The 20867-nt window shown below is 46.8% G+C and overlaps 2 protein-coding genes and 1 long non-coding RNA gene across 4 annotated transcripts; 1 reads left to right on the forward strand and 2 right to left on the reverse strand.

Moving 5' to 3' along the window:
- Positions 1-30: 30 nt before the first annotated feature.
- On the forward strand, positions 31-2220 carry LOC124849705. Its single transcript, XR_007030143.1, has 2 exons — positions 31-1488; positions 1559-2220. It is a non-coding gene; the product is annotated as an uncharacterized LOC124849705 (long non-coding RNA).
- LOC118313435 (phosphatidylinositol 3-kinase regulatory subunit alpha-like) lies at positions 1153-15667 on the reverse strand. The gene is made up of 17 exons (XM_035638855.2): positions 15440-15667; positions 13745-14238; positions 12101-12230; positions 11029-11121; positions 10676-10747; positions 10290-10406; positions 9987-10185; positions 9617-9699; positions 6841-6946; positions 6041-6139; positions 5266-5446; positions 5046-5171; positions 4658-4800; positions 4220-4396; positions 4056-4130; positions 3590-3760; positions 1153-3504 (listed from the first exon to the last, which is right to left on the reverse strand). Exons 2-17 carry the CDS (start codon positions 13934-13936, stop codon positions 3315-3317), a joined length of 2154 nt encoding a protein of 717 aa, XP_035494748.1. The 5' UTR covers positions 13937-14238; positions 15440-15667; the 3' UTR covers positions 1153-3314.
- Positions 15668-16982: 1315 nt separating this feature from the next.
- Positions 16983-20465, reverse strand: zgc:101664 (uncharacterized protein LOC450064 homolog). Of its 2 annotated transcripts, none has more exons than XM_035640497.2 (3): positions 20201-20465; positions 18505-19244; positions 16983-17967 (listed from the first exon to the last, which is right to left on the reverse strand). In XM_035640497.2, the coding sequence occupies exons 2-3, from the start codon at positions 19126-19128 to the stop codon at positions 17764-17766; spliced, it is 828 nt and encodes a 275-aa protein (XP_035496390.1). In that variant the 5' UTR covers positions 19129-19244; positions 20201-20465; the 3' UTR covers positions 16983-17763. The 2 variants fall into 2 exon arrangements, with proteins under 2 accessions (XP_035496390.1, XP_035496389.1); XM_035640496.2 differs by having other exon boundaries at positions 20242-20463.
- Between the last annotated feature and the right edge of the window lie 402 nt (positions 20466-20867).

Below are 20867 nucleotides of genomic sequence, written 5' to 3' on the forward strand. Positions count from 1 at the left end.
ACCGCTCCTCCTCCAGCCGGGCGGTGTTAGGACCGATTTTCTTCTTCTTCTTCTACTTCTTTTGTTTTATGGCTGTTGGCAAACAACGCAATGGCGCATTACCGCCACCAACTGGTGAGGAGTGTGGATCACAATCGCAACAAAACAAAACAAACCTAAACTAAACAAACAAACAAACAAAAAATGACATACAATATGATGAGATTCTCCTTCACACCTCTATTTCCCTGAGGTTCTGTATTAAATGACTAAAACCTTCCTTCTGTGAATCTTTCTGTAAATAACCACAATATTCAGTTTCATCTTGATCCTTCTGAGGTTCTGACTGAGTCGTGTTCTGTACTATGATGTGTTCTATTGTTTCCTCTTGTCCACAATCGTCACAGTTTCCTGAGTTATGTTTCCCTATTTGTGTGAATACTATGATGTCCGGTATGTCCAAATCTGAGTCTTGCTATGATTGTCTCCTCTTTTCTACTTCCTCTTGTACTTCTCATCTCCCTTTCCTTTCCTTCTCCCACTGTTTTTGCCAAAGAATTCTCAATTGTCTGTTTTATCATTCCCCTGATTTTTGTTGTGCTAATGTTCACTGTGATGTCAATTGGTCTTTTCTTGTTCGCCTGCTTTGGAATTTTGTCTGCAATTTAATTTCCTATTACACCCAAATGTGCTGGAACCCAAAGAAATGTACTGGGACCCATCATATGGATGTTGCAGTGTTTGTTGTCTTCTGCTTCTTCTTCTGCTGCTTTATGGCGGATTGAAATCCAACATCTTTAAGGTCCATGCCGCCACCTACTGTCACCGGAGTCGTGTGTCACCCCAAGCTTCAGATACTTAATAATAATAATAATACATTTAATTTATAGAGCATAATAAAATAATAAAATACATTGAATATTCCTGCAGCTTCTTTGAGCTGGCAGCAGAAACATGAGGTTGTTTATTTTATCACCGTCTGTGTAATAATGATGCTCAGCTTCATATGAGGAGGAAAACTGGACGAACAAAGAATTATATTTTTTTCATACAAATAAACAGAATGTAAGAGTATGAATGATGATCACTGCCACCACTAGTAAGTGGTTTCAGCTCACGTCACGTCTCCAAATATACAAGAAGCTAAAACACAAAACCAATAGACAAAAAATGTTGTGGTTCAGACTTTTATTCTTTTATCATAGGCCGGGCGTCGCATCGCCACGTCGAATGTTTCCAGAAGCCTTTGGATGCAAAAGTCAAAATCAGATCCAGTTCATTGTTTTTCCTTCAGAGGCGGATCCCCGAGGATCTTTATAAGTCTCTGAGGATCTCCGAGGGTCATTGAGGATCTCTGAGGGTCATTGAGGATCTCTGAGGGTCATTATAGGTCTCTGAGGATCCCCGAGGGTCATTGAGGATCTCTGAGGGTCATTGAGGATCTCTGAGGGTCATTATAGGTCTCTGAGGATCCCCGAGGGTCATTGAGAATCTTGAGGGTCATTATAGGTCTCTGAGGATCTTTATAAGTCTCTGAGGATCCCAGAGGGTCATTGAGGATCCCCGAGGATCTTTATAGGTCTCTAAGGATCCCCGAGGGTCATTGAGGATCCCCGAGGATCTTTATAGGTCTCTAAGGATCCCCGAGGGTCATTGAGGATCCCCGAGGATCTTTATAGGTCTCTAAGGATCCCAGAGGGTCATTGAGGATCTCTGAGGGTCATTGAGGATCCCCGAGGATCTTTATAAGTCTCTGAGGATCTCTGAGGGTCATTGAGGATCCCCGAGGATCTTTATAGGTCTCTAAGGATCCCCGAGGGTCATTGAGGATCCCCGAGGATCTTTATAGGTCTCTAAGGATCCCCGAGGGTCATTGAGGATCTCTGAGGGTCATTATAGGTCTCTGAGGATCCCCGAGGGTCATTGAGGATCTCCGAGGGTCATTGAGGATCTTCGAGGGTCTCTGAGGATCCAGGACAAAAGACGTTTGTTGAAATGAAAGAATAAAAAGCAATCGTTCACTCTGAAAAGAGAATTAAAAACTACTGTCTCAAGCGGTGTGAAAACTGCGACTTCAACGTCCGAACGGATCCTGAAGAAAGAGGAAGTTGGAAAATACTGCTGCTGGGGGGGCGGGGGGCTCATTTTAAACCTCGTTCTGAGTCACAGTGTTTCATAAAAAGTCTTTAATCGGACATCATCATCCTCACGATCTGCAGCAGCAGCTCGGTCGGCCATTTTGACCCGGAGCGCCTGCGTCCAGCAGCTATGACGCCTCAGTACCTTGTTTTCTCCGAACTCTGGAAACAAACCTCGGAAAACTAAAGAGACGCTAACGAACAACGTAGCACCTGGTTTCAGCTCGAGGACGTTCATATTTACAGATTTAAAAAAATGCAATTGAACCCTGAATCTTAGTTTTTTTTTAGTTCTGAGAGACAAAACTTCGGACTTGGATCTGAAGAATGAACCATTACATCGCACATGACGTTAGTTCTCATCAGGGGGGGCCTGAGGGGGCGGGGCCAGAACCCCATTACATCCTGAAGCAGAACCAGGAAATGTTTTTCCTCTTTCTTTAGTGTGGTGTGATACGGTGGTAGCCTCGGCGGAGGGAGGTCGCTCAACCTTGAACCGTCGCCTAGAGATCGTTTTATATTTCATCACACCGACGATTGTGATTTACATAAACGAAAATAGTTTTCTACTGGTCCAATTTTTTTAAAAGCTACAGTGTGTAATATTTAGTAGAACTCATTAGCAGAAATTGAATATATTGTCCATAACTCTGTTCATATATGAGTTAAATATAGTTCCATGAGGTGGACCGACCTCCGTGTGAGTCTCCATGTTTCTACGTCCTGTTGAATACGGTTGTTGAACTAAAAGGTCCAAAATACGTCCCGTTCACGTTCAATTTTAAAGATGCTGACGGGACTGGAATCAGCGGTGCGTCACCATAAAGTGTCCCCTGTCGGTCACCTGGTTGGTTGCGGTTTAGCAACTTTACCACCAGATGGCGCCAGGAAATTACAAAAATGACACACTGGGGCTTTAACGTTAAACGACAACTCTTAGAACTCAGTACGCTGATTGTCCGTTACAAAGGTTGTGATTGGATTTGATTTTCCTTTAAGTGTCAGCGTTTTAACAATGAGTTTGAAATTTAAATCTCTTTTTAGACCGTGACGAGTCCCGTCCACTCCTCGTTAAGTGAAGTCAGATAGTCGTGTTTCGGCGTGCGGTCAGTGACACGTTGGTGCGAGGCGAGACTAGTCAGGGCGGGTGGGCGCTGGTCCGGCTGCTGGTCGACGACGGGCCGCGGGGCAGCGGCGTCACCGCCTCTGCTGGCTGTAGACGGGGAAGGCCAGCGTGACGTTGAGCGAGTCGTTGTGTTGGACCAGCGACGTGTGCTGGTAGTGCAGCACCAACTCCTTCAGCGAGCCGTACAGGTTGTAGGGTTCGGCGAAACCGAAGCCGGTGCTCGTCTTGTTGATGACGCAGTGTTTCACCTCTCCGTCCACGCTGATGGGGAGAGAGAGAACAGGATCAGAGGGACAGGAAACTTCAAGTCAGTTTCAGTTTCAGTTTCATCACTCAGTCCACTTACACCACGGAGCAGGCGTAGCAGCCCGGCTTGCTGCTGTCGCGCACCAGGAAGCTGCCGTCGCGCTTCCCCCGCAGCAGAGACTCGGCCTGGAGGCGGTTGATGTTTCCCAGACGCCACAGTCGCTCGTCGTGGTGCGGCAGGTCCTCCTCGTCCTCCACCATGCTGTACTCGCTGCACATAGTTACGGACAATACATTTCAATATCTGTGAATGAGTTCTTGTAAATATTACACACTGTAGCTTTAAATATGGTAAATAGACTGTATTTATATAGCGCTTTTATAGTCATATAGACCACTCAAAGCGCCTTACAGGAAAGTCACATTCGCCCATTCACACAGCGCTGCTATTAACCGCGCATTTTTTTCATCAAGGAGACAACGGCATGCTACCACCAGGGGGGCGTTCTCACACACACACACACACACACACACACACACACACACACACACACACACACTCTTACTCCTCCGTTGTTTCGTTTTTCAGGCCGAGCCACTCGTTGAGTTTCCTCTGACGAACTCCCTTCTGGGTGAGCCACCTGAGAAACAAACAGACGTTTAATGTCTCGTCTCTACCGTAAGGTCAAAGGTTAACACACCATAGAAAGAGGAACCGTGTGTGTCGTACATGAGGTACTGGTCCCTGGTCTTGCGGAGCTGGATCAGGTCCGGTTTGATGCTGTTCATCTTCTTGTCGATCTCCCTGTAGTCGGCCGCCTGTTTCTTCAGGTCCACCTCCAGGTGGCGCTTACTGTCCACAATCTCGCTGATCCGAGACTTGAGCTTGTCGTAGTTCTCCATGATCCTTCGGTGAGGCAGAAAAAGGAAAAAGGAAATAAACGTATGAAACAGACGATGTCGGGCAGACATCAGTCAGAATTGACTGGAAAACGAGTCCGGCGTCGTGTGGAACTGAAGACGACGAGCTCTTTAAATTCACACGGAGCCGTCGTCATGGCCGCAGACGGCGCCGCCTCGCCCTCGTGTATCGAACTCCTTTCTTTGTAGTTATCAGAGATCATTTGCTCAAGTCTCTGTTTACAGTTGCCACGGCAGCAGGCCTTACCTCTGGATCTCCTTCTCATTGCCCTCTTTGCGAAACTTCTCGATGTACTCTTTGCTGAAGCGCTCCTGAGTCAGACACTGCTCCTCGAAGATCTTGATGGTCTCGTTGAAAGCCTCGATGGCCGTCCGCTTCATCTGGATCTCCTGCGGGGGGGGAAGAAAACCGAGGGGGAGATGGAATAACGGGTTAGAGAAAAAGTGTTGATCACATTTCCCAACATGCTGCTGTGTGTGTGGTGGAGTCTCCACATGGCGCACCAAACGCGCCTCAACTGTATGTCCGTCCTTCACGACAAGCAATTGACCTCGAGTCATTTGTACCAAAACCAAATCAATGTTCTCATCAGAGTCGTACTGGGTTGATGTGGTGACGTGGGTCAGTCGTGTACCTGTGAGGTTCTGGTGTACTCTTCGTACAGCCGGTCGTACTCTCGGTTCTTCTCCTGGTACTGCAGGTGATACTCGTGGAGCTTCTTGCCCACGGCCTCAATACTGTCCTCCTTCACCACCTGGTCCTGAGCAACAACACAACAACAACACGTCCAGTCAGATGACCCGACAACAGACGGACCACAGACACCGGCCGTCAGCCGGGGAGCAGCAGCAGACCTGTTGGTGTTTGGAGACCGGGTAGAGCAGCTTGACGTCCAGCTTGGGGTTGTACTGGGCCAGGGACTCGTGGCGGTAGTGATTGATCAGCTCCACCACCGAGCTGAAGGTCAGCGGGTCGGAGAAGCCGTACTTCCCCTCGCGATGGAAAATCTTTATCAGCTTGTTGTTGCCTCCTTTCCTGCGGGGAGGAGGAGGAGAACAGAAAGAACCTGTGAAGTGAGTTTCTGTTTCTGATTGACGCGGATGTTGACGACACATTTGTTTCGGAGGGACTGTCGATTATTAATCTGTCTTCATGTTTTCACCGCTGTCTGTTTGTTGGTTGGTCAGCAGGATTAAAAGACCTGCGGATTTGCCTAATTTGTCGGGCTCAGGAATCATCCGGGTCGTCCGATCATTATCCAACATGTTTCAGTATCAGGATGAGTGGAACCAATGAGAGAGGACGAGTGGAGCAGCCGACAGCGTTGTCACGCTCACGCCGTCGGCTGCTCCACATTATAGACCTTTTAAAACCGCAGCCGGGAAACAAGCCGCTGTTCCAGTGCGGTGGACCGATGAGTTCGAGGAAAGACTCGTTGATATGCGGCAAGAACGTGAGCGACTGTCGGACGTGTGTGAGGTGCCACTATCGTAGTGTGAGCATGTTTGAGACGAGAGAGAAGAACATCTGAAGAGTCTCCAGCGCTCGTCTGAGCTCAGCTGTAGCGACAAGGCTTGTGATGATGCTCCAGCTGTGTTTGTGTCTGTTCCTTCAGCGGCGAGTTCTTACCTCAGAGTCAGAGTATAGTCTCCGTGCATCTTCGTGGAGGCGTCTCGCACCAGAAACGTACCGTCGGCCGTGTCTCGCAGCTTCTCGTTCACCTCCTCCCTTTAAACACACACACACACACACATCAGACAAAGCCAGCGACATCACAGATCGCGGGTCGGTCCGTCATGTTGTCACGAGTAAAGCGGCCCTCATCTCCAAGATCTATTTTAACAAATGTATATTTTAGTGATTTGTTTTTTCTCTTGTGCTGCGACTTCATGTCGGTTCTTTGAACAATGATACGATACTTGCAGATATCACAAAAGTTTGTTACCTGCAATCCATCAGTTCCATACATACAACTAAAAATATGATTCCTCAGCTCTTAATGACCTTTATTTAAAAAGTTAAACTTCATCAAATGGTTTGTTTTTGACAGAAGTTAAAAGACGACAGGGGAGTTCACAACCTTCAGTCGTATCTGACTTCATCTGTCTTATAATGCGAGTTTCATTTCTTGTCTTAGAGGAAAATCTTTTAATATTTCATAACTTCATATTCATCATTCTTGTTTTCCTCATTTCACAATAATGAGGTTTCACGACAGCGCTTCATCGCTTCCGGGCGGTTTTGTTTTTATCATTATTCTATAACGACCTTTTGTGTTTATAAATTGTTCGTATGAAAGGTGCTGTACAGGTACAGGAAGTGAGATTGGTATGTGTGTGTGTGTGTGTGTGTGTGTGTGTGTGTGTGTGTGTGTGTGTGTGTGTGTGTGTGTGTGTGTGTGTGTGTGTGTGTGTGTGCGCGTGAGTCACCTGGAAATGTCTCCCCAGTACCACTCGGCGTCCTGCAGGGCCATGCTGTTGTTGAAGCTGCTGGAAGCTGCCGGAGGAGAAGGCTTCGCCGGTTTAGGAGGTAAAGCTGAAAGACACAACCAGTGTCAGTCGCTGAATCAAACATGAAAAATTAAATTTAATATGATTCTACTTCTTCACTCTGTCCTCAGTGAGCAGGTCTGTCCTGGTCGAGACGGAGCAACAGGAATATTTTTTAACACTTTTATCATTTCATTTTGTTTTCTCACATATAAATTTCACTTTTAAAAATGCACCAGGAAACTATTTCGTTTGTTCGTTCGGCTTCATTATAACGCTGCTGATTGGCCCTTGTGCCTTAAAAGTACAATTTGTAATATTTAGAAGAACTCATTCACAGAAATTGAATATATTGTCCATAACTCTGTGTTCATATATAGTTAATATAGTTCCATGAGGTGGACCGACCTCCGTGTGAGTCTCCATGTTTCTACGTCACGTTGAATACGGTTGTTGAACTAAACGTTCCAGAATACGTCGCGTTCACGTTGAATTTTCAGACGCTGCCAGAAACAGGAAGTGGAGTCAGTGGTGCGACACCATAAAGTGTCCCCTGTCGGACGCTCAGTTGGTTGCAGTTTGCAACTTTACCACCAGATGCCGGCAGATTACACACTGGTGCTTTAAGGGAATTTCAGCAAAGTTTGTGTTATTCTAATTTTTTTTTTACTGCAGACAAATATCGGTTGTTGGTCTGTGAGATCAGTGAGGATCTGTATCGTGTCGGTCGACCCCCTATGAAAGATTCCATCATCGACGATGCTAAACGAGCACAGATCTTCGGAAAAGAATACGACTCATGCGTCAAACACTTCCTGTTCATGAACAAGGAGGCGTGTCTGGGCGGAAACTGAAACGACTCCTTAAACTCAACGTGAACCGACAAGAATCCAATTACTTATTTTTTTTGCATCAATGGGTGGATTTTGGGAATAAAATCGCAAATGTAACGACAGTCAATGATTTACACACACACACACGCACACCTTTCTTACATTTTATAGACAATATGATCGATGGAGAAAACGATCGTCAGATTAATCAATAAATCAGTTGGAGCTCTAAACACTTGACGAGACAAACGGGATGTTTGTCTCAGTGTGTGTGTGTGTGTGTGTGTTTGTTGAGACGTTTACCAGAAGTAAACTAAAAATGTATTTTCTCTAAAAACCTTTGTACAAAACCCACGAGCCGTCATCGTCTGTGGTTACGGGTTCAAGTCCCGCCCGCCCGCAGGCGTCCCATCCACGTCTCGGGGTCAAAGCTCCTACCTGGACTCTGCATGTGAATGTAGCAGAGGATCTTGTCCCGTCCCCCCCTCGCCGCCGGCTCGGCCTCGCCTCTCCCTTCTTCTCCTCCCCCGCCTCGCTCCATGTCGGGCCCCTAAACCTTCGCCCGCCCCCGCGGCGCTTCAGAGGTGAAACGAAAGGCGGCGGCCTCTCGTGTGGATCTCATGATCTCCTGAGCGTTCGTATGTCGCCTCGAAAAAACCCCCACTGACGTCACCCGGAAGAAAACGGGTCCTGGCTACATTCTCCTTTTTCCTTCTCTCTCTCTCTTTTTGTCTTTTCTTCCTCTTCTCACTGACATCTGCAGGGGTTCTTCTTCTTCTCTCCTCCGTCACGTCTGTTTCTTCTTGTCTGACACCAGCAGTCGTCTTCCGTTGACATTTAGATTTAAAAGGACACAACTTTCTCTCCGTCTCCCTCCCTCTCTCTCTCTCTCTCAGTTCAAAGCTCAGGAGAGCAGCTTGGAGATGTGTGACATCACCGTTGCCCCCAGCCAATCCTGCGATGGCAGTGATATCACTGAGGCAACACCCCCCTCTCCTCCCATCCCTCCCTCCCTCCACTTCCCCTCTCTGCTGCATCTCTCTCGCTCCGTGGATGGATGATGTCATTGTTTCAGCCGCCGCTCAGTCTGAGCGACCAGCCGATCGATTCGCCGTCGGATCAATACACTCAACAGATTCACTCAGAGGCAAATGGACAGTAAGTGACTGAGCGGAACGCATCACCACCGACTGACTGACTGACATCAGGCTACGACATTATCGATCAACCTGCCAATAACCGTTTTGATTAACTCGAGGATTGATCTTGTACATTGTGATCGGCCTCACTCTGCTCCGCACGGCGAGGATCACATGACCAGATGGATGAAAGGGGGAGGGGTTAACCCGGAGTGACAGGTCCTCAGGGAGCCCCGCCTCCAGGGACAACGTGGCCGGCGTCTTGACTCTCGACAGCAACACGCGGACCTGGTACGAACTGAGCGATTCACAGAAAAACTCTTTTCACATCTGAGGTTTTCCTTCTGGTAACATCATCATTAGAGCGGATTCATTCCAGAGGTTCATAGTGAAAACAACACTATGAATCTCTAACGCTGCTGCGTTCACACCGGATGCGATGCAAATTTGCTTTGCTCGCGCGAGTTTGGATGCAAGCAAACATGTGTGCTAATGTCAGTCACAGGAATATTTCAACTCGATTGGCGCAACGGGGAATTTGGTGTTATACGCGGCGCCTGGCATCGACTTTGTACGAAATCTACTCGCGCAAATGATTGGCATCGCGTTCATTTAAATTTGTTCCATCTTTCTATTTTGCGTTCATGGTGAACGGACCATTCTTGTTTTTTTTCACTGATGACCTGACAGTGTCATTCTCAGTTGAGGGTTAAACGGTTAGGTGTGTGTGTGTGTGTGTGTTACCTGGTGCAGCCTGGTTCATGTTGAGCTCGCTGGTTATCAGAACCTCCAGGGCCTGAACCAGAGAATCTGACCCGGACTCGGACCTGAACACACACGGACTCAGTCAGACTCGTCGACGACGTCACGCAGACGAGCGATGTGATTGGTTCACGTACAACAACTCAAAGTGCATCATTTAATAAAAATTTTAAAAAGTTTTAAATAAACATTAGGACACAAAAAGACCAAACGGGTCATTTGAGGAATGTTGATTACCATTAAAAAATTATTCTGATCACATCGCCCCCTAACCCTGATGAAAAAGAAAATGTGACTTCAACTGTGTGTGTGTGTGTGTGAGTGTGTGAGTGTGTGTGTGTGTGTGACTCACCCTGCAGTCTGTCTGAACAGCAGGGGGCTGAAGCTCTCGGCCAGCTGTCGGGGGCTCAGCTGGTTCCAAGCGCTGTGCAGACAGAGGCGGGCGAGGTGTCGGACCACGCTGAGCAGGGTCAGGCCATACTGGGCCGGGCAGGCCTGCGAGCTCACCACGCCGCGCAGCACCTGGGCGCAGTCCTCCAGCTCTCGCACCTCTGCAGACGCACACACAAGAGAGAGAGAGAACGAGGCCGTGAACAAACACACCAGAGGAAACAACATGTGATGTGCGAAGCATTAGGGGAGCCACTCTGCTGACCTTGCACTGCGTGGATCATGTCAGCCTGCAGGGAGGAGGGGAGGACGGGACCGGGGAGGTCCAGCAGGAACCGGACCACCCCGTCACACAGGGACGACACCTCCAGCTGCTCCAGGTCTGAAAACAAACGCACCCACAGATTAACGACCAGACACATTAATGAAGATGAAGCTTTGGTCTCAGCAGCCAATCACAGCATGCTGGAGGTGTAGGAGGTTTATTAGGAGACACAGACGGACAGACAGACAGGTGGACAGACAGACACAGACAGACAGATACAGAGACACAGACAAACAGAGACAAAGACAGACAGACAGACAGAGACACAGACAGACACAGACACAGACAGACAGACAGACAGAGACACAGACAGACAGGCTCCTCACCGGTGTCGGCCAGCTGCCGGGAGTCCACACCTCCGCCGCTCACACTGCGATACACACCGGGACTGTCCAGACCTGCAGCGAAACACAGAACAAACACTGAGTTCAACTCTACTTTATTGTAACTAAACAGCCCAAAACACGTCGCGTTCACGTTGAATTTTCAGATGCTGCCCGAAACAGGAAATGGAGTCAGCGGTGCGCCACCATAAAGTGTCCCCTGTCAGGCGCTCAGTTAGTTGCAGTTTTTTACGGCTGAACGGCCCTTTATAAAGTGCAAAAAATACAAAACTAATAATAATAATAATAAGATCCATTAAATGAAGAACAGGGAGATGTTCAGCAGAGCCTGGTACCTTTGGTCTCTACAGCCTCCATCAGTCTGCTGAGGAGGGGCGGGGCCGAGTCTGGGGGTCCGAACTGCTCCGGCAGGTCCGGCAACATAAAGCCTGGAGAAGAAGATACGAAATAAAAACACACCGTTCAACAAATGTGTAATCTATAAAGACGATCAGCAACTGTGTATGAGACACAGACACCAGGGGGCGATCATTATGATTTACAGTCTGTGATGAAAGGAAATTTTAAAATGAAAGGGCGACGGCAGCAGGAAGCAGAGGCTCTGCAGCTTTGTGTGACTGAAGAGCAACATCAACATATGCGCACGCGCACGCGCGCACGCGCACGCGCACGCACACGCACACGCACACGCACACACACACACACACACACACACACACTTCCTGTGTTCTCTGGTAAAGGCTCGTTGCAGCAGCACAGAACTGTGATCTGTTCAGTCAGCAACTGCAGCCCTGATTAAACACCAGCAGAGTGTGTGTGCGTGTGTGTGTGAGAGAACACTCAAAAGCTTTTAAAGCTGGTCTGAGGTTTTTTCTAAAATGTGTTTTCCATCCTGTGGTTTGTTTTCCAGCTGCACAGTGAAGTATAAAGACGCGTCTCTCAACTTGCTTCTGTCCCACGAGACGTCTGGGGACAAAGTCCTGTTTATTGGAACTAGGAACAAAAAGAAGAAAACCCACCGACACCAAAATGTTGGTGGCGGTGGTTGTTTGTGTGTGCGTGTGTGTGTGTGTGTTAAAGCTCCTGACGAGGAAGCAGCTGAAGGAAACTGAAGTGTGTGAGTCACACTAAGCTGGTTTCAGGCTGAATAATGTCGTTGTCTTCTTGGTCCCGAGGTCGGGTCGCTGCAGGACAAGCTTCTGTTCTGTTCTACTATTCGAGGCTAGTCAACGTTAGCAGCTAGCAGCCGTTCGAAGTGGCTAGCAGTAAGCTAACGTAATGTTTCAAACGATAAAATCCCAAGTGAGGTTGATGAACGAACTGCGAATGTTCCGTGTGTCACGCGCTCCTCGTGTTCGTCCTTTTTACGGAATGTGTAAGGAGAAGTGGAAATCAAGTTTTACTCACCCTCGGACTCTGAGTCGGTCCTTGCCGACGCCGCAGACGGTGGTCTGGGTGGGCGGGGCTTCGGAGTGGGCGGGGACATCCGCTTTCTACCAACAAACTCCACGTATGTTCCCGGGAAATCACCTTTCTCCTGAGGCAGAGAGAGAAGGACGAGTCAGAGACATCGGAATCCAACAAAAACTGTTAAAAATCCACTACCAACCACGGCAGAGTCCGTCCACCAGAGGGCCCCGACAGGTTCTCTGTTTACACATAGCAGGTTTTTCTTGAGCAAACAATATTTATGTCATGGAACTAAAAAGGTTTTACCATGTTTATTCCAGATCCAACCTCTTACCACGTTAATCCAGATCTAACCACATTAATCCAGATCTAACCACTAACCTTTTGATCCAGATCTAACCACATTAATCCAGGTCTAACCACATTAATCCAGATCTAACCACGTTAATCCAGGTCCAACCACGTTAATCCAGGTCCAACCACGTTAATCCTGATCTAACCTCTAACCACATTAATCCAGGTCTAACCACATTAATCCAGGTCTAACCTCTAACCACATTAATCCAGATCTAACCACATTAATCCAGATCTAACCACATTAATCCAGATCTAACCACATTAATCCAGGTCCAACCACGTTAATCCAGGTCCAACCACGTTAATCCAGGTCCAACCACGTTAATCCAGGTCCAACCAAGTTAATCCAGATCTAACATCTAACCACATTAATCCAGATCTAACCACATTAATCCAGGTCCAACCACATTAATCCAGGTCTAACCACTAATTTTGTTAATCCAGGTCTAACCACGTTAATCCAGGTCTAACCACTTTAATCCAGGTGTGACCACAATAATCCAGGTCTAACCTTGTTAATCCAGGTGTGACCACATTAATCCAGGTCCAACCACGTTAATCCAGGTCCAACCACGTTAATCCAGGTCTAACCACATTAATCCAGATCTAACCTCTAACTACATTAATCCAGATCTAACCACTAACCTTGTTGATCCAGATCTAACCGCATTAATCCAGATCTAACCACATTAATCCAGGTCTAACCTTGTTAATCCAGGTGTGACCACATTAATCCAGGTCCAACCACGTTAATCCAGGTCTAACCACATTAATCCAGATCTAACCTCTAACTACATTAATCCAGATCTAACCACTAACCTTGTTGATCCAGATCTAACCGCATTAATCCAGATCTAACCACATTAATCCAGGTCTAACCACATTAATCCAGGTCTAACCTCTAATCACATTAATCCAGATCTAACCACATTAATCCAGATCTAACATCTAACCACATTAATCCAGGTCCAACCACATTAATCCAGGTCTAACCACTAATTTTGTTAATCCAGGTCTAACCATGTTAATCCAGGTCTAACCACATTAATACAGGTCTAACCACTTTAATCCAGGTGTGACCACAATAATCCAGGTCTAACCACTTTAATCCAGGTGTGACCACAATAATCCAGGTCTAACTTTGTTAATCCAGATCTAACCACGTTAATCCAGATTTTACAACATTAATCCAGGTCTAACCAGAACTAATCAGGTCTAACCACGTTGCTCCAGGTCTAATCTGACCGTGGAGAACTCGTGGTGTTTTCCGGACTGTGTCCCCACCTGCGTGGTCTCGTTGAAGCCCGGCAGCCATCCGATCTCCGACGGTCGCTCCTCGGCTCCGTTGCCACAGCCGAGCGCGAGCAGCGCCCCCCTGCTGACCAGCAGCACGTCCCCGACGTGCAGGTCGATGTCCTCCTCCCTCTCCTTCTTGTAGTCGTACAGCGCTCGGTACTGAAAACCCTCCGAGCTCATCCTGACGCCTGCGTATGTATGGCTTCGCAAAAAACTAACAAAAACTGCTCTGGATAAAATACATATATGTATATAAAAATAGGGTTTTACTCTTTAACCTGAGGGGATCTTAATGTGGAGAATCTAGACTTGGTAAATGTGGCGTTTCCATCTGACTGCGTGTCTCTCCTGTCTCCATGTCTGCTGAAGTCCTGTCATCCCTCCAGGCCGAGCCGCGGCCGCTCGATCAACGCATCCTCGCCGTTCATGAACAGGAGTCTCAGCAGAGGCGGCGGCCACATCTGGCGAGGCGACGGATCAACCTGCGAGGCGAGAGGCGGGGTCAAAACCATACTGTCAACCCAGAGAATAAAAGAAGTTCTGTGACATTAATTGTCTTTGTGAATCTGTTTGTCAAACGTCCTCTTCCTGTAGCTGCTGACGCAGATGAACACTCGTCCTCGGACGAAGCTTCTAACCAAACGCTGGCTTCCTGTTTACACGTTGTGTTACTCCGACAAACAGACGCCGCTTTGAGCTGCTGAGCCACAGATGCAACTGTCATGTGATGCAGTAATTAGGATGTAAACAAACGTTTTTATTCATTTTCACAAACGACCGATCGAGTGTTAACAAGTCGAGTTGATTTCCCATGACGAGGACAAACTCATACGCTGCTGTAAACCAACACACACATGCAGTTTCATGTTTACATGTTTTATACAAAATAGTGTTTACGTCCGACGCCATTTTGATTTGGAACCTTATTATTATTATTATTCCTGCTCTCAGAAACTTGCACTGAATGAATTTTCTTTAGAAAAGGTGACAGGTCATCATAATATGAGTTGAAAATATGTTCAAGCAAAATAATTCACAAATTTTGAAATTTCCAGGTGGCAAAAAATCTGGAATTCTTAATAAAACACTGATATTTGTCTATTATCAAAATAGTTTTAAAGCAGACGTAACAATCGGCCCTGTTTCGGGACAAACACGCGATTTCAACGTAATTTAACAAAATCTACGGGAATTTCAGATGAAGTGGACGAAGTCGGAGCGATGGAAACGTTGCCGATTACGTCAAAATACCAATACGAAGTCAACTTATTTTCACAGGTTCAAGCTTTAATTCATAAAACGTGTCGCTTTTTAAAGTAAAATTTTTTTGTTTCGTTTCGCCAATTATTGTGATAATCGATTCAAGTAGTTTGACTCTGGTGTCATCTTCTTCATGTGAACAGGTTCTGGTTTCTCTGCTCCTCTGCGACCTGGAGATCGTTGGTGTCGCGAACAAAACAAAACATCCGGTCGGACTTTGAAAACACATTATTTTACGAACCAAACAACTAATCGATTAATCGATATCGACTGAAATGGTTCGTGTGCAGCTCCGCGAACAAGTTACACTACATCGCGCAACGAACATTCACGCGCACGCGCGCCAGCCAGCGCTAGCTTGTTAGCCCCGCTAGCTTTAGCCCCGCTAGCTTGTTAGCCTCGCTAGCACACGGACGGTCTCACCTTATCTTCTTCTCTTCACCGCGACAAGCCTCCGGCGGAGCGAGCAGCAGACGCCATCGCGGGGCAGCGGGGGACGCGACTGTCCGGGTTCCGTCACGAAGAGTCGAGCGACCCGCGGGGACTCGGTCGGTGGTCGGTCGGGATGAAGCCGCTCGTGCAGCTCGGCCGTCGGGCTTCTTTTTGTTTGCAGCGGAGAGAAGCGTCAAAGCGGCAGAAGTGAATAAATTCAACGCACTTCCGGTGGAGACTGTCGAAGTAAAAACATATAAAATAGCCTTTATTGCGTTAATAGGGGGCAAAACGTTTAAAATAAAATGTCCCGCTTTTAAGTTTATTCACTAGATTAATCGTTTACATCTAATGCCCCGCAAAGTCCATTAAAACGACACGTTTCATTTTTAAATCGACGTTATATAAACGACCTATACGAGCAGAATTTAACAAGTTCCGGAAACCTTTCAAAATAAGATTTAAAAAAACAAAAGACTCAGAAGCGAACATGTGCTGCAAAATGAAAGCTCGTTTACACAGCTCCGGGGAAAACACGACGGCGACTGGTTTCCAAAGTCAACACATTATACATATATACATGTTTCACCACTCTTATTCATGCCTCGCGCATTTGTGGCGTTTACGTGACAAATAAACGCGGATTTAAGAGATTACACCCGATTACAGCTGGGCAGGGAGGCGGGGCACTGACGTCACGTCCGGTAACCTACATTTCAACGCAGCGCTGTCAACACAGGGACCCTAGCAACAAAGAGAGAGAGAGAGACCCTAGCAACAAAGAGAGAGAGAGAGAGAGAGAGAGAGAGGGGGGGGGGGGGGAGAGAGGGAGAGAGACAGATGGAGAGGGAGAGACAGAGAGAGACAGAGGAAGAGAGAGAGACAGAGACAGAGAGAGAGAGAGGGAGAGACAGAGACAGAGAGAGAGAGAGGGAGAGACAGAGGGAGAGAGAGAGACAGAGACAGAGAGACAGACAGAGGGAGAGAGAGATGATTGATTTTGAAAACACAATGTTTATTAAGATTTACCAGACAAACATCACGGTCCTCTACAAATAAAATTTAAAAAAAAAACACCAAAAAAATAACAGAAAAACAGAATGAATCAGGTCATAAACAGAGTGAGAGATGAGTCTCCTCCTTCACTGAACACAGACGTGGTGAAACACCACTGATTCAAAAACTCTTGTCTGTCGTTCATCAGAGAGGAACCTGAAGTCCACTCTCACCAGAGAGAGAGAGAGAGAGACAGACGGACAGAGAGAGAGAGACAGAGAGAGACAGACGGAGAGAGAGAGACAGACAGGCGGGGCTTTACTGTATTCATGCTGTCCTCATTCAGTCTTTGAAATTGGCTGTGTATGTGAGTGAGTGAATGAGTGAGTGAGTGTGTGTGTGTGTGAGTGTGTGTGAGTGTGTGTGTAGCAGGGTGACTCCCGTATCATGTGACTGCTGCTGCCTTTCCAGAACAAGCAGCACATCACATGAATCACTGTGTGAACCTCTATCGCCTACAGACACTTTATTCAAAAAATAAAACATCAAACCTTTATTGACATCAGAGGGTGATGACAACAACCAACAAAGACTGGATTTCATCTCACAATAAAATACTCAACATCTTTGTTTGTGGTTTTAATTTCTATTCAGTTCATTTATTTATCAAGTTAATCTTTATGAAATAAAATATTGAAGGAGTTCTGCATCACGTCTGTGCATCATTCAGAGGAGATGTTGTTCACATGGTTGTGATCAGGAGGTTGCTTGAATCCAGAGGACGACTTTACTTCCTCTTGTTCAGAGTGTAACAATCCGTCAGTCTCCTGTATGGATGCGTCAGCGTGACTGAGAGCTGAAACCTGGATATAATATTCCAGCCCCATACAGAAACCAGGACTCTGTGGGCTGGAAACACCTGATCCTGGGGCCTGGACCCTGAAGCAGGTTCAACAAATCCAGGTTCTGTTCTCATAACCTGAACTGTGGTTTTATCAACTGTCTCACTTCACTCCGGGTTGTCACGCTGCGTTCCATTACACCTCGGAACTCGGAATCTCTGAGCCGAGAGGGATTTTATTACATTTGTTATTGAGCGAAACTCAACTTCACTTAGTGAACCAGCTCATCAGACTTGAAAACACCTACAGTTGCCATGGTTACCACGGATCCCGCTTCACGTTGACGTCCTCAATGTGAACATATTCGTCGTTAATTATGTTCCAAATGTTCCCTCTTCTCCACAGCCGCAGTATTTCAAATCCTGTCAAACGCGTCACGTGGATAAAGACCTGAGTGTCGCCGCCGCTTCACCTCGTCTACATGCTGAAGACGTTTCCTTGCCGGTGGACCGACAGGACGATCGTCCCCGTCAGCTGCAGCTCGGCCTTCAAGAGACGTCCCACCTGCTCGGAGTAGAGCACGTCGCAGAACACCCAGATCTCCGCCCGGTCCCGCTGGATGTTGGCGTTGCACGTGGGCATCCCGGCTCGGCGCACAGACCGGCTCAGAGTCCGCCACACCTGCGGGAATTGGGGGAGCAATATTAAAAATAATTCGCTTTGCGTCGCATCCGGTGTGAACGCACCAGAAGACGCTCGGTTCACATATGACAGAGAAACGGGATGATTTCATCTGTGTGACGGTATATATATAGATATATATATATCTATATATATATGATTTTTTTGAATCTCTCAATGATTCCATGTCGTTTTCAAACCTTCATTACAGAAATGTAATTAAGGCTTGATATTTTAGTTTTTTTCATCATAAATAACTATAAAAAAAGGATAAAAAAGAACTATAAATAAACAGAATTTGAATTAAGAAAATAAACATTTATTTTATGTAAAATGTAAAATATGAATGCACATTTAAAGGCTCATATCAGTTGGCCGATATTATCGGTCAGGCTCCAATAAAAGGGTCAGCAGAGGTCAGATCACGAGGATGAAGTTTATGGTTTTGAGTAAAAAAAATGTGGATGGACGACCACGAAGTGCGACCTGTCGATGTTTCATTTGTCCAGTACTTTTTTTCTTTTACAATCTGCTGACCTGCTCGATGTCCTGCGCCGCCCCACAGTTGTGCTCTCTGATCACCCACTTGGCCCGCTGGCGGAGGTGCAGCCTGTGGGCGGACACCACGCGATCGAACAGTTGGGACAGGGACTTCTGAGGCGGGACTCCTCTCGGCATCGCGGCACTCCAGGAGCGTTCGAGCGGCGAGGCCCTGAAGGCGCCGTCTTTGTGTTTCTGTGGCGAGATCGCTCCCTCTGCTCTGTGACGGAGTGGCGGCGGGAGGAGAAGCTTGGGGGTTTCTGAGACGCAGACGGCCTCTTCGCTCCTCTGAGTTTTTTCAGGTGGACTTTCTGAAAGCAAACGATCAAGGCGTCTTTTGGCAGCGAGGCTGCCAGCTTTCGGTTTGTGTCGTTGGTTCCCTGATTTGCGAGTGTGTGGACCGTCTTCGGTGATGACGGATTCACCTGCAGAGGTGATGACAGGAGCTGGCTTGGCGGGTCTGATTTGCCGCCGGGGGCCTGCGGCGGCACTTGGGAACCAGGGCATGAAGACCGGAGGAGGCCTACAGGGGAAAGTCTCCAGAAGCTTCTCTGTCCTCTCCAACAGAGAGCGGAGTCCGTCTGCCGATCCAGACTGATGGTGCAGAACCACATCTTCCATAGAGACGGAGGTCAGAGGTCAGAGGACGGACTGCACCCTCCTCCTCCTCCTCCTCTTCCTCATCCTCAAGGTTTCAGCTCAGTCTGACGTGCGGCGGTTGTTGTGACGTCGGCAGCCTGTGGAAGTTAACAGTTAAAACACATCGTATCATGTCATGTTTGATTTTACAGTATAACCATGACAAGATGTTGCAGCCTGGTGTTGTCAGACTAATACTGGTGATGGTTACAACGTGTTGATATTTCGAGTGAGAAGTTTAAAAAAATCTGAAAGTACTTTAAGTCACATGCTCGTTCGCCAGCGGCAGCCATTTTGGTCGTTTACAAAAATCACCTACGTCCGTGTCGTGGTATATAAACCCCGCCCACTATCAGATATTGGGCTCTGATTGGACCGGTACGTTTACTGCCGGAGGGAAAATCACCTCTCATTGGAGGAGATCCAGACCGTGAGTCCATATGTTTTTTGTTTTATTTTTCACTTATTGTTATTTATAATAACCTTCATGGTTTAACAGTGAAATATCCAACCTCAATTATTAAATAACTTTTTTTGTCCAAAACGTTTGATAACTACATCTTAGCAATCACTGACACATTTCATATATACAGTATATATATATACAGTATATATATATATACTTTTACTAGTATCAGTATCGGCATCAGAACCCAAAATGTTTGGTCATTTCTCTTGTGGAACATGGTCAGAATCGCTCCACAAGGACCTGAACGATCCTGAAACACGAACTGATCTGGAACCAGTGGACCTGGTGGTGTTGACCCATGTTCGCATTACGTGGAAACAAACTGCTGTGACTTTGTGTCACGTGCACCACCTCGTACATTGAGTGAATAAAGTATAAAATAATACAATCAAGACAATATTGCCGGTGGATAACGACTCGTTTCAGTTAAGTCCAAGTGAACCTCGTTGGATCGGACTGGTCTCAGCCCCCGCGCCGGGCAGCTCATGTTTTTAGCTTACTAAGCTAGTTAGCTGACGAGCTAAACAAAACGGGCTAATCCAACCGACAGAAAACCAACAGACGCGGTTAAAAGGTGAAACTCACCGACGTCACCACAACCAAACACAAGTCAAACCTCAACACACCTGTGAGACGCCGACGGGGCATCGAGTCAGCTGTTCTGTTTGTTTTGCTAGCTAGCTAGCTAGCTAGCTACTGGCGAGCTAACATGACGCAGACGGTTCGTCGAGCACTTCACGGAAACTCTCGCGATAGCTCAGGTGACTCCTGAGACGTAGACTTTTTGTTTATAAACGTAATATTTGTGTTATGTATCGTATATGTATAGTATTATGTTTGTATTTGGGTATTTCCCCCCCAACTTTGAATACGATCTTTGAGGTTAGATTCATGTAACGGCGTCGTTCAGGCTCCACGTGGTGTCGGGACCCTCCGGTAGGTGGCGACATTTCCCCAACAACAGAGCCTCGAGTCAGGAGGAGAGATTCCACCAGGAAATGAACCGACGAATATTATTATTATTTAAATGTTTAAATATGCAAATGAGGCATGACCTCATTACTAAGGCACTTATTTACAAATATTTCCACAACATGAATCTGAACACTGGATTGGACTCAATTGTTTTTTACTGAGGGGATTTGCGATATTTGGTTTTATCACTATAAATACATAGATCAATAAAACGGTCAACAGCTTTAGAAGAAAAAGCTATTTACACCATGTTTTTCCTGAATAAACTGTTGATCCA

Source organism: Scophthalmus maximus, chromosome 19, assembly GCF_022379125.1.
Source record: "Scophthalmus maximus strain ysfricsl-2021 chromosome 19, ASM2237912v1, whole genome shotgun sequence".
Lineage (NCBI taxonomy): Eukaryota > Metazoa > Chordata > Actinopteri > Pleuronectiformes > Scophthalmidae > Scophthalmus > Scophthalmus maximus.